This window comes from Struthio camelus, chromosome 18, assembly GCF_040807025.1.
Source record: "Struthio camelus isolate bStrCam1 chromosome 18, bStrCam1.hap1, whole genome shotgun sequence".
NCBI classification, from domain to species: domain Eukaryota; kingdom Metazoa; phylum Chordata; class Aves; order Struthioniformes; family Struthionidae; genus Struthio; species Struthio camelus.
In genome coordinates, this window is record NC_090959.1 from 18,107,245 (window position 1) to 18,120,280 (window position 13,036).

The following is a 13,036-nucleotide window of genomic DNA, read 5'->3' on the forward strand; positions in this document are numbered from 1 at the left end:
TTAAAAACAACCATTGCAAGAAGCCAGCATGGACCATCTTTTGGTGGCTGGGATGCAGTGGATGACAGAGATGCTTTTTTTGCATCTGAGACGTTCTGATAAAGAACACAAGAACTGCCCATCTGCTTCCAGCTGCTCCTGCCTGTGAGGTCTGGGCAGCGGGAAATGAGTGCTGAGTCCTGGCTGCTGCATAAGGATATTGTCATCTGCAAAACTTTGTAATGGGTTGCTGTTAACCTGGAAAGGTTTGTGATAGGCACTTGTAAAACTGCTGTTGAAAACAGAACAAGCTCAGTGTTATGCGAAATGCTTAAAAATAAGGTTTTCCTTTAATTTTTCTCATTGAACTTTTTCAAATGGATAAAATGAGAAAACCTTGTCTGTGACCTCACCCTTCCGGTTCACAAAGGCTGCTGCCCATGTCTTGGTCAGGGTTAGTTTCTGTTTTCAATGTAATGCTGTCATGCCATTGTTCATAGACAAGTGAGTAAGTCTCTGCTCGTCTAATCGTGAATTTGTATGATCTGCCAGGTAGCAGGTTCTGGATTTCGCACGTGTTGGAGGTGACTATTAGAATCCCACAGTGGCCCCTCTCCTTCTGAGTCCCATGCTCCAGTAACCTAAAACACAGTTCATACTGTTCAGGCTGTGACTGCTGACTTGTACTAAACCACTTGAGAGTGGCCCAGTCCTTGTGTGCCACTGATTCTTTTCGCTCAAACACCACTGGCATCTTTGTACTGAGAACAAGCCTAATGTGGGGGACTTTAGTAGCTCTAACATCTGGCACCAAACGGTGCTTGATATAGAGCTTTCCTGGCACTAGCGTGGCAAGGAAACTGTCCATCAGCTTGGAGAGGTTTGACAGTCTTTGCTTAATCAAGTCCCACCTAGAGAGGAAAGTTATCATATCACAGGTCTCTAGGTAATAGACCAGCTCCTCCCGACCTCGTTCCAGCTGTTCTAACAGATCAGTTAAAAGTAATAACTGGATTTTAGTCTGGGTGGTTCCCACCTTCTTCATCCTCTGGAATCTCCAGGGGTCAATGAGTTGGAACATGGTTGTGGGAAGCATCAGGTGGTTCTGGTCTCCCAGGGCCAAGTGCTTGGGCAGAATCTCTATGTAAAAGGAACTCTTCTTCAGAAGCTCAATTCTCTTCTGGTGGCGTCTGAGGAGGTGGAGGCTCAGGTTGGTGCGCAGGAACGCCAGAACGATGCGTCTCCTCTCCAGGTACATCTTCCAAGCAGCATCATTGTGGCCCTCTTGGCTGCACACAGTACTTTCCAAACTAGTTTCAAATGCATTCAGATACACATCCATGATTCCAAATCTCACTGTTGCTATGTAAGAAAGCAGCAATGATAAAATTAAGAACCAAAGGAAGAGCAGCTGTGAAGGAGGATAATCATGGCTGTGATTCTTTTCTCCTCTTAATTAAAACTTTGCTTGTATATTTATAGATGGAAAAGTACTGATAGACTAGAACTAGTCCGAGTTAATATAGGGACGTTCCTTTATAGTTGCCTGGGTTTTAATGTTTTGTATAGTCTACTTTTATAGATTCTAATCAACTGGGCTCCTGCTACCTCCCCTGAGAGATTATACCGCTGTTTAATAGATTCAACCTCTGTTTAATAGATTCGCAGTCATGATTTATTCTCTGGTGTACTCCGCCAAAATTTCTCCCTATCTTATTGCCCTCTCTTTCGTTCTAATCGGATGCCTTTTCTCTTGTAAGCAATTTCTCTCCCTCCTTCTCCATCTCTGGAGATGTCTGTTTTTCTCTCCTTGTAATCTGCCAGGCTGTTGAGGTTTGAGGCCCAGCTTCTAAGCCAGTTCCTACAGCTACATAATCACCTTGGTGGGTCGGCTTAACCTTCTGCCCCCCTGGCGAGCTGGCACGCGGCAGGCAGCCCCCTGCGGCGCGTTGAGCGCAGCCTCATCCCAGCTTTCCGGACGAGCACCAGCGTTTCTCCTTGCACCTCAGCTTTCAACAGCGGGTTGACAGTTGCAGCCTGGCAACGTTTTCTGTGATGTACTGCTTTCCCTTTCTTTGGTTTCAGTTTATGTCATCACCTCGGTCCAGGATGTCTACTTGTTTTCTCGTGTCTTAGCCGCGGTATCTGTGGCTCGTGTACCATAAGCAGACATCAGCTAAATTCCTGTGACCGTGTTGGCAGCGATACTGTCTTGATGAGCCCTCAGCTCGCCTTTGAGGACCTGGTTTTTCAAAAGCGGAGCATATTTGATTTGAAGAAGAAAGAAACGTGGACTTCTGGAAGGGAGCCTGTGGGACCCCAGTCTTGCCGTAACGATACGGCCTCGCGGCGGGCAACTTCGCTCGTGCCCTGCAGCTTTGTGGCTACGGCTAGATAAATCATTGCAGTACCCAACTGCGACACTTGGCTGCTTGCATGTCTTGGGTAAGCGCGGTGCTGTTATCTCGTTGACAAAGCAATTTTTCTTAGCCTCGTTTTCTCCTAAATGGATAATGGAACTAATAATCCTTTCCCACAGCAGTTTCAGGAGTTTGTAAATCTTTCGGCTGTTCGGCCTGCAGCAGCACTACAGTTCGCACTAACTCACTCACAGCAATTTTTTTCTTTTCTGTTTTTTTCCCCCCCCCCCCCCCCAAGCAAGCTGTCAACTTAAGGACAACACGTTATTTCCTTTTCGCTCTCTTCCCACAGAGGCAATGCAGAAAACAAACAACAACAAAAAGAAAAAAACAACCCTCGCCCGCCAACGGAGTGACAGCTCCTGGTGTCGCTGAGGAGGGCGGCCGCCGCCGCTTGGGCCTCGCGAAGTGTTTGCTGTGTGGGGATGACGTGGGTTTTGTTGGTGGTGGTGGTGGCGGTGGGTTTTTTTTTTGGTGTCTGTGCCCTTTTTGCCCCAGCCAGAACGGGCTGGTTTTCAGCACCGCCGCTGCCTTGGCCGGCTGGGCCGCCGCGAGGACCGGGGTCGGAGCTGGCCGCGCCATGGCTGCCGCCCCGCAGGCCGCACCCGTTGCCACGGCGACGCATTGTGCCGGGCGGGCCTAGGCCGCGGCCTGCGCCGCCTCAGGGGGCCCCGGCGCCCCCCCCCCCGGTACCTCCCGGTGCCCCCCGGCCACCTGCCCTCCGCCAAGGCCCCTGCGGCGGGTGGTCTACCGCCCGCGACGTCGGGGGGTGATTCGTGGGGAGATGGAGCAACATGCTGAGTCCCTGCGCGGGCCGTTCCCGTTGCTCCTCCAGCGTGCTTCACCTGGGCGGCGCAGAGCTGGGCAGCAACTGCAGTGTTTTGTGGTCCCCGCTCCAAGTCCAGCGCGGCTCATCGAGCTGCTTCACCGCAGACTCATTTAAAGCTTTGTGCTCACTGCAGTGCCTGGTCCTCAGCAGCGAACTGCAGGGAGGCAGCCAGGGACCTCCGCGCCCAGAGCTGAAACGGCCGGCCGTTGGCCGTGTCCGCACAGCACACCAGCTCCGAGCAAGGTGGCCTGTGTCATCACAGCAGCGCGGAGCAGAGAAGCCAGCTCCATCCCGGGAAGCGCTAAGGCCGTGGTAGTGCTACCCCGTGCCCCATGGCCCAGCCCCAGCACAGCACCCGGCTGGCGCATCGCTGTCCCGGATCTTACTCCGTGGCCACCTTGCCTGCAGCTGCTTGGGGGTTTGAGGTGCCTGGGGTAGCTACTGGGTTTGAGTTGCCTGGAGTAGATACACCGCCGACTGCTTGTGTCTGGCGAAGCCTCTCAACCCCAGCTGCCTGGGCTGCTCCATGCAACAGCGCTGCTGTTTATGGCATTTTTGGGGAGGATGCTTGGGAATGCCCCTGCTCTGAATTCCTGGGCATGAGGACATCACCCACCAGCACCCCGGTGCTGGTCTGCTTGGGACCCGCTCTGAACCTGGAGGGAGGAGGAGCTGGGATACCCACAGCTGGGCTTGAAGTCTGTGTTGTTATTCCCGCAGGAACACATAGGTGATTCTGGTGTAGTAACAGGATCTGCTGGGCTTTATGGCAAGCTGTGAGGTGGCTGAGATGTTCCCTTTTCAAGGGCAAAACTTAGTCTTTTAGAGCTGAGGCCAGAAATACTCCAGTGCTTTGCTCTCTGCAGTGAGACTGAGGCTGTGTCACAAGGTGTCTAGGAGTTTTGTTCACTTAAACACATAATCCTTGTTAAAGAGATGTGTTGAAATGGGATATAAACTGCTCCATTACGTGAAGCAAATACCCTTTTGGGTAGGAAGGGATTTGCCTGCCCTGCTTTGCCAACTGGCCAGTCAGCTCTGTTTTACTGCAGAGCGGAGACTGGCTCGCCTGGTTCATGGCAGCACACTGAGTTGAATGACTTGTGCTTTCATCAGCAAACTGGACAGGCGTCCCGCATCTGAAGATGCTTTCGTATGCTCTGCGATTAAATCTTTGGGTCAGGGCTTAGCCTTAATGCTGTCTCCTCTGCTTAGCTGGTACGTCTCTGCTAAGCTTTTTTAATTGAATGATAGTCAAGATCCACATCAGCAGCCCAGAGCCTCTGCTTAAACGTCAAGGGAGTAGGCAATCTGTCATTTTAAGATATCAGTGCGTCTTCTCAAGGCAGCCAGAGCTTACTGTTTCATTTCACAGCTGCCAAGAGATTAACTATACTGTTGTCAGGTGTGATTCTCTAACAGACATGGAGGATAATGTATGAGTGAAAGGAAGTTGATATCCTTGCTTGGGGACAGATCAGGAGAGAGCTGTATTCAGTAATAAGTATGCCAAGTTTCTGCAGGAAATGAATGTGCCGAGATGTTCATGTCATAGATCTCAATCCTGGCATTTGGGCTGTGTGTGCTGGGATTCGGACTGGCCTTTTCTCCCAGCCTTAGTGGTCTGGGGACTTCAGGACCTAAGAAGAGCTGCTGGGGGAGTCCATCTACCCTTGCCCCTGTTCTGGCATGACCTACGCCAGATGCCCGGGGAAGAGTATAAAGTGAGGCTGGCACTATGCAATCGTTTCCCTCGGCACCCTTCCATCCCACGGGGATTTCTGAATGTGCAATCATATCTTTGCATTTAATAGCTCTTGAGGCATAGCATGTTTGTCTTCGCGCTGCAGAGGGCTAGGCTAGCTGGGGTGTTGCTGTGCCCCAGAACTTAGCTGGGAAAGATGAAGGTGTGAGATGAAAGTATTGTGCATCTGAGCTGAAAGCAGTGGCTGAGCTTTTTGCCTAGCAAGGGTGAAGTCCTGAGCTTTTCAAGTTTCCCTCTTCGTTTTGGTGCTATTATGATGTGACCTGCACTGGTCTACGAGCACAGTACAGTGTAAAGTTGATACTGGGAGTACTGCTGGAGTTGTGCAGAGACTTTTGTGCCAAACTAAAAGTCACAAATGCTAACCTTCAGGCCAAATTTAATATGGAAAAATGGAACCCTGTCAGCTGCCCCTATCCTAAACAGTTGGCCAAACTTCTGTCTGGATTTTAGGAATTCCTGGGAAATATGCTTTAGAGGGCCCTGCTTGAGCAGGGAGGTTGGACTAGATGATCTCCAGAGGTCCCTTCCAACCTAAACCGTTCTGTGATTCTGTGATTCTGTGAATATAAGCATAAACCTGCTTCTAGTCTGCAGCTGCGATTGTACTGTTTTCAGTAGCCTTGTATCAAACATTAATTTAGCCATAGTATTTTATAGCATTCTGTGAATCTCTTTGAATTAATACAAATACAAATGTGTCTGAAGCAATGAAACACCATGTATTCCTCCCCCCCATCAGCTAAGATATCTCTGTACAGGAGCTGACAGCTGTTGTCTGCTGCAGTTATCATTCTGCCCTGTCGTCCTGCCCACAGCAGCAAAATAAAGAACTTGTTAGTCTTGTCTTTGTGATCAAGATATAAGCAGCCAATTGATTTTCCTCCTTCTTCTCACTAGTGAGTTCTGACACTTAATAAAACATATATTTCCACTCTCAGAGCAAGCAAAACACTCAGATAGTGCTTGTCAGAGAGACCTGGGAGTTGAGATTCATCTTTATGGAAAATCAATAGCTGAAAAAGAAAAATTGGCAGAATCCAAATTAAAAGTCGCTGGCAATTTCTGTCTTCATATTTCATGTCTACTGCATTTATGAAATAGTAATTTGCTGCGAAGGGAACCGTCATAGGACTAGGGAGGATGATGGACTGTATGATTTGTAAGTATTTGGGTCTTCCTCTACTGCTTTCAGATATGGGGTAACTAAGACTTCTTGAGTGATGGTGGATGTCGGGGAAGTATCCTTTCTCCCACCACACTTCCTTAGAAACAATTTTTCTAAGGGATCTGGTGGAGAAACTGCTCTTCTGGGATGGACGAAGCCCCAGCTGGACCAGCGCAGGAAGGAATTAATCATGCATCCCAGAAACAGCAGTCACCCCCAACTCATTACACCTGCTGCTAATGGCCACCAGGGAAGGAGCCCTGCAGCCCTGCAAGGGGCCACGGGCTGTGCTGGAGTTTGGGGCAGTGATTTGCCTACAGCCAATTTTTGCACCTAATGAAGTTTGTCGTTCGGGGGCTTCCCTGGGACAAAAATCTCCCCTGGTCTGGACTAGTTGTGGCTTGGGGGCCTAACTGTGGGATCTTCTGTGCACAGGGCTGGCTGCTCGGGATTTCCTCAGATAAGGAAAGCCTTGAACTATCCAAGCTTGCGTGTCTTGGAGTAGTGAGCATTGGATGGCCTGATAGACTGGGTGGTTGTCTGGCTCCGAAGGGTGTCCTGGGGAAGTCTGGCCCTCCTTTCTCCAGCAGTGACGTTGATCTGGGTACTCAGGCATCTGTGCTGGGTGTGAGACACAAGAGCTGGCCCAAGAGCAGGCTGCAGCACAGGTTGGTTTACTGCTGATCTAGCTCAGGAAGATGAAGCAGGGTCATGGAAGCTGATTTATCTTGCTGGAAGCCCATCAAAAGCCTGTTCTGATATCCTCATGCTGGGCTGCAGTTTGCAAGATAGATGTCCTTGAGCATAAGTTCAAGGCAGGCTCAGTCATGTCCCCAGATCCCAAGAGATGGCCATGAAAGTCTCAGAAGGGTTCGGGCTTGCTTAGGCATGAGGCAAAGAGCAAAGTCTGGCGGTGGGAAATGGCCTGTGCCATGCTGAGCACATGGGCACGCGGCATCCCTGCAGGGCTGCGTCCCCACATCCCTGATGGAAGGTGCCTGCTCTCTCCAGGGCACGAGGCCCTAAAGCAGCTCTGAGGTTTGAGCATTCATCCTGCTGGGAACGAGGTGACCGGGCTGCTACTACCACCGGGCAGTGCTGGAGCCTGCTTCGTGTAATCTATCGCCGGCCAGGCTTGCTCGTTCTCTCTTCCATCTCCTGAGGCTGGCACGTTAATCTACAGCGCCAACGTGCTGTATAAATCTGCCCAAAGTGTTCCTTCCCATGGAGGCCTCCAAGCGATGGGAGAGGACTGCAAAGCCCCCAGGTCACCAGCTGCACAGCAAGGGGTGGCATTTACGAGCTGTTCATCGAAGATCCTGGTGATTTTCGGGACATTTGTCCGTTCCTTCCAAGGACCCCCATGTCGGGGTGTTTCTGTGTTACGAGGAGGAATTTGAAGCCCCCGGTAACACAACCATGGCTTGAGTTAGTAGGAAAGCAAAGAGTTGAACTGGACGTCCAGCCCTGAAGGCTTTTCGGGCCCCAGAGCTGTGGCTGCCGCAGGCAGTCGGGGTGCGAGGGGCTGGCGGGGGGCCCTGGGGCTGCGGCGTGCGCGGCCGTCACTCTGGGACTGCCGAAAGCCTCCGGGGCCCCGGCGCCAGGCGCGGAGGGAAGAAGTCGTGCCTGTGTCAGCTCATCCATCCCTGCCGCTCGCAGGCTGCTCCCGGGGGAAGCGCAGGCCTTGGCAGCGCTAAGTGGGGTTGGAGGCGGATGCAGTTCTGGAGAACAACATTCCCTTGCAAAACCTTTAAAAAAAATTAAACAAGCTTTTCAGCCAAGAACTTTAAAGATCTCATCTCTGGCAGAGGAAATAAGGTCTTAATTCCCTCCCTTGCCACTTGCCTCCCAGCGTGTCTCTTCACAAGTGCTTAATCCCCAGAGGAGAGCAGGCCATTAATTCTGCCAGGAAATGAAGTGGAGACAAGAAGTGTCTTTTGTTCGTGGGCTGAGATCGACCTGCCGCGGGCTCGTGTGAAGTCGGTGCCTGCGAGAGCTGCGGCTGAGGGTGCCGGCTAGGGATGGCAGAGCATCGCTTGGGCACCCGCACCCCTGTGCAGCCCCCCAGACGTGCCTCTAGGCCTGACGGCAGGCAAAAAAAACACATTTGTTTTTCTTGCTGGGCCATGTTTCCGAAGCCGTGTTTTGACCCGGGATGCGCTTTGGGTGACGTTTCTCTCCCCGCTGGGGCCGCTTTGCGGGGTGGCTGCCGGGAGGCCGTGGCCATCCCCGCTGCTTTGGGGCTGCGCCGCTCCTTGCCGAGACCCAAGCGGCCAGGGAAAGGGCGAGGTGCTGTGGGTGGTGGGACCGGGAGGTGCTCAGGGAGCGACCGCCCCGCGCCATCCGCGGCCGCATCGGCAGCGGCGAGGCCCCGGGGCCAGGACCGCCGCGACCATCCCCTGGAGCCGAGCGGGAGGAAGGGCCCGGTCGGCACAGGGTCCGTCCCGCCGGCGTGCTGCCCCGGCTCCCTCGCGGTGCGGCCCGTGGCCCCCGCTTGCGAGCGTGCACGCTTTCATGCCCGCGCGTCCCCCCATCGCCTCCCCCGGCACAAAGAGCCTGGGCTGAGTCATCTCCCGGCTAAGTGGGAGCGCGTGGGCTTGCCGCAGCATTCGCCTGCTCATCCTCTGCCTTCCTGGAGCCTGACACTGGGTAAAGTAGAGTTATTCATCACTGTGGAGAGGAGTAGAGATGAATACCCATAAAACAGGCCTTGCTCTCCTCCTACCTGCTGGATCAGCTCGTGCCTCTGGCCAGCGTGATCCAGCGGGGACTGCTTAAGCGGTTGCTGCTTGGGGAGCTCGAGAGAGAGAAAAGCTGGAAGAAATATAGCCGTGTGCTTGGCACTGAATGACTTAACGCTCTAGCTTTAAAACGCAATGTCAGAGCCTCCGCGAAGAGGAGGCTCTCGAAAACGCTTCCCGTGTCGGTGCAGGTCCGGGGCGAGGGGGAGCGAGGCCTCTCCGCTGCTCTGGATCCGCCGGGGTGGGAAGCTGGCGCTTGCGTCGCCAGCGCCGGGGACGATGCCCGGCCCCGTGACCGGGGTGGCTCCGGAGGGGGGGATTTATTGCCATCGCCCGTCCCGGCAGCGCCCTGCTGCCGCCTTTGCCGCGTGCCAGCTGTTCCCGGTGCGCGTGTCCTCTCCTGGCTCCAGCCGGCATCGGTGGGGAGGGCGGCTGCGGGCGGCCCTGCTGCTGCAGCGAAGGGGGAAGCTGGGGTACTTTTGTCAGCTAGCAAATAGTTGAAGTGTCGCTGCGGAGTTTAGCAGCCCTCTTTGCATACGAAATAGGAGGTCTCCAGAGAGCAAAGCCAGAGTGAAACATCTCTCCTGGTGACTGATACCAAACTCTCTGCTAATGATCTTAAAAGCTTTGCAGTTCTCCATGCGCTCTGCGGTCGCCTGCCCTTACCGGCTTCCTGCAAGCGAGCGAGCCCGCAGCGGGGCAGCGCACGTGCGAGCTGGGCTCCCGTCCCTGGGGCTGCCGATCTCATCTTCGCCACGTCTGCAGGGGCCAAGCTGATGACACCGGGCCCGCGAGAGCCCAGCTCGCTCGCAGAGGGCGTTTCGGGGTTGGTTCCAGCTGCGGGGAAGTGAAAGACGCTGTGAAATCGCCCTGCCTAGACGTTGGCAAAATAATGCATATCGCTGGTGTAGCTTAAAACAGAGTGAGGCAATAGGAGCAAAACGAGCCTTCTTGGAGGTGCAGTAGGATTTGTGATGGGGATTTTGCTGGCGGTCGCCCGTGTTTGGGGCGAGCGAGCAGGACGTGTCCCCGAGCAGCAGCATCACGCCAGCATCGCTGCGGGCATAGGCCAAAGCTACGTCTCCTGGCAAAGCCTTCGCTGCTGCCTCAGCGCCTGACCCGTCTCCGGCGGGATATAAGAAACGTGCACCCAGGCCGGCTCTGCGCCGCCGGCCCCCGGCTGGGCTCCCGTGCGGACCGGCGCGTTGCAGCCGAGCTGCCTGCGGTGGGCGTGGGACTGTGCCGCGGCCCGGGCGCTTCTGTGACCAGCGTTCGCGTGTCCATGCCCGGCGGGAGATGGGCCGGGTCGTCGCGCGCCGGGAGGCTGCTTTCGCCTGGCGCGTGCTGCAGCTGGGCTGAGGACGCTTCAGCTTTCTAATTAAGGAGCGATCGCGCCTGGAAGCAAAGCGGCATAAAGCACGGATGTCGGAGGACGTCTGGGACCGCGCGGGGTGTCCCGGGAGCCGGCGTCTGGCGGCCGCTCCGAGGGGCCGGAGCCGGGGCCACCGGGCGCGCGGCTCTCCCCGGCCGGAGAGGCTCTCTGGCGAGGACGAGCGGTTCAGCGCTGAGCGCGCCGGCGCCGCAGCGGGGAGGGCGAGCGCCCGCCGGGACGGCGGGGAGCCGGGTGGCGGGGCGTTGCGGGAGGGATTCCCCGAGCTCGGCTCTTACCTACAGCTCTGCCCCCAAAAAGCGCTGAATCGAGGCGAGAGAAAAGCACAGTTTATGTTTGGAGCCCGAGTCATTGTACCAGGAAAGCCTTTCTCTGGTGTATTTTTGTTTCCAGGGCAGTTGTGGCCCAGTGAGGGGAGGAGAGGTGGTACCCCAAGGGCTGTCCCGAGCGGAGCCCGAGGAACCCTGCGACTGCCAGGGCACTGAGACGCCCTTGGGTGGCCTTTGAGACGCAGCCGAGGTGGGTGCTCGGGTGCGAGAGCCGGAGCCCTGCAAGTTATTATCTGGAGATTGCTGCCGTTTTGAGCTAAAATCTGCCAAAAGCAACGCTTCAGGAGCAGACGTTAGCATCGAAACGATGGAGGTGGGAACCAGGCTCTTTCCTGGGTGCGGCTGGTCGCTGGGGTGCCCCGAGCTGGGTGCTGGTGGCAGAACCGGGAGGGTGGACGCCGCGTCCCCGCAGCCCTCGCAGGGTTGGGAAGTCGCGTGCAGAGACGACTCCAACAGCCGCTTCTGCCCACGTGCAGGGAGCAGGATCAGCGAGCACGGGAGCCGCCGGCAGAGCTGGAAATAAAAGTCGCTGACTCCCTGTGTTCAAACGTACGTGTTGATTTGCAAACGCGGTGACAACGCAGCAGCAGGCGACTCTTGGGGCGTCCAGCCCGGCTGCAGGCGCAGACCCTGCGGCCCCAGCCACCGGCCTGGAAGAGGTGCTGAAGTGCAGCAGAAACGAAGGGCAGGGAGAGGCTGGGCCGGGCGCTCGGGCAGGAGGGTGCAATCGCCCTCTGCAAATATTTGGTGCGGAGGGCGAGAGCAGGGCGAGGACGAGAGCGGGGCGAGGAGGGCTCGGGCTCTGCGGTGGGGGCGGCCTGGGCCCTCCGTGCCGCTGGTGCCGGCAGTGGGGCGATGCCAGAGGCCCCGCACAGCAGCCGGGAGCCCGGCGCCGGGGGGCTCTGGGCTGGCCGTCGGCGCCGTTTCGCTCCGGGTGCCGCGGCGTGCCGAGCGAGCGCAGCGTGGGGCGAAGCGGGAGCGAGTCCTGCTCGGAGCTGCCCGGGAGCCTTGAAGCCGTCCTGGGAACGGCGCTAACGGCACCTTTGGGAGCCCGCTGCTGCGTTTGGAGACGGGGCGCCGAGGCGAGCTGGCGCTGAGCACCTGCGCGGAGGCAGCGAGGGCTGCTGGCGGGCCGAGGCGGCCACGTCGCCGCTGGAGCGGAGGAGGAACAACGAGCCGAAGAGGGAAGAAAAGAGATGGGGAGAGTCCGCTGGGCGCCTTCCTCAAAGCCGCCTGGCTCCGGCCAGGGAGCGCCGAGGCGGTGCCCCGGGCGGCTGCTACCGGGAGCTCCGGGAAGCAGATTTATTTCCTTTGGGCTTTTCCGGCACCGGCTTGTTTTTTTTTTTTTCTGCCGTTACCCCAGCCGGGCGGTGCAGGGAGATGCTGAATGCAATTAGCTCTGCCGGGTCCGCGGGCTCGGGACGCAGCGGCCGGGTGTGCTGCACCGAGGCGGCGGCCGCCCCGTGGCGTCCCTGCTGCTCCGGCTCCACGGCAGAGTCAGCCGGGGTGGCACCCGTTCAGCTCGCCCACCCCGGGGTCCCCGGCCCCGGCCCCTTCCCCGGCTGCAGCGAGGGGAGCGCTGGAGTGGGACTGGGGGGCTCGGGGCGTGCTGGAGCAGGAGTGGGGGGCTCGGGGCACCTGGCAGCGGGACCGGGGAGCTCGGGGTGCCCTGGAGCAGGAGCGGGGGGCTCAGGGTGCCCAGCAGCGGGACTGGGGGGCTCGGGGTGCCCAGCAACAGGAGCAGGGGGCTCAGGGTGCCCAGCAGCGGGACTGGGGGGCTCGGGGCACCCTGGAGCAGGAGCGGGGGGCTTGGGGTGCCCAGCAGCGGGACTGGGGGGCTCGGGGTGCCCAGCAGCAGGAGCAGGGGGCTCGGGGTGCCCAGCAGCGGGACTGGGGGGCTCGGGGTGCCCAGCAGCAGGAGCAGGGGGCTCGGGGTGCCCGGCAGCAGGACTGGGGGGCTCGGGGCACCCTGGAGCAGGAGCAGGGGGCTCGGGGCGCCTGGCAGCAGGACTGGGGGGCTCGGGGCACCCAGCAACAGGAGCGGGGGGCTCGGGGCGCCTGGCAGCGGGACCCGGGGGCTCGGGGCACCCTGGAGCAGGAGCAGGGGGCTCGGGGCGCCCGGCAGCCGCTGGCGCTGCACGGGGATGCTGCCCTCGGCCCTGGGACGCCCGGGGAGCGCCGGCCCCTGGCAGCGAGGCCCCGCGGGGCTGAATGGCTCCGTTCTCCGTCCCTGTCGGGAGCAATTAGGGAGCACAACGGTGACGGGCTGCACCGGGGGGGCCGACACCGCGGGCAGGGCTGGGGTGGCAGAGGCCCCTCGCCCCCAACGCCGCTCCGGGCCGAGCTGGGGGGGCTGCGGGAAAGGGCCGGGAGGAGGAGGCGGCTCGGTGGGGCCGCAGCCGCTGCCCCTTCCCG

The 13,036-nt window shown here is 57.8% G+C and overlaps 1 protein-coding gene across 1 annotated transcript in view; it reads right to left on the minus strand.

Moving 5' to 3' along the window:
* The window catches only part of FNDC11 (fibronectin type III domain containing 11), a 15,695-nt gene continuing 2,659 nt past the window's right edge, over window positions 1-13,036 (minus strand). Inside the window, exons 2-5 of the mRNA XM_068912974.1 lie at window positions 10,022-10,122; window positions 9,569-9,739; window positions 393-1,341; window positions 1-271 (exon numbers count right to left, since the gene is read on the minus strand). Of these exons, the coding sequence (XP_068769075.1) occupies window positions 1-271; window positions 393-1,341; window positions 9,569-9,739; window positions 10,022-10,122 (1,492 nt within the window). The remainder of the gene's footprint in view (window positions 272-392; window positions 1,342-9,568; window positions 9,740-10,021; window positions 10,123-13,036) is intronic.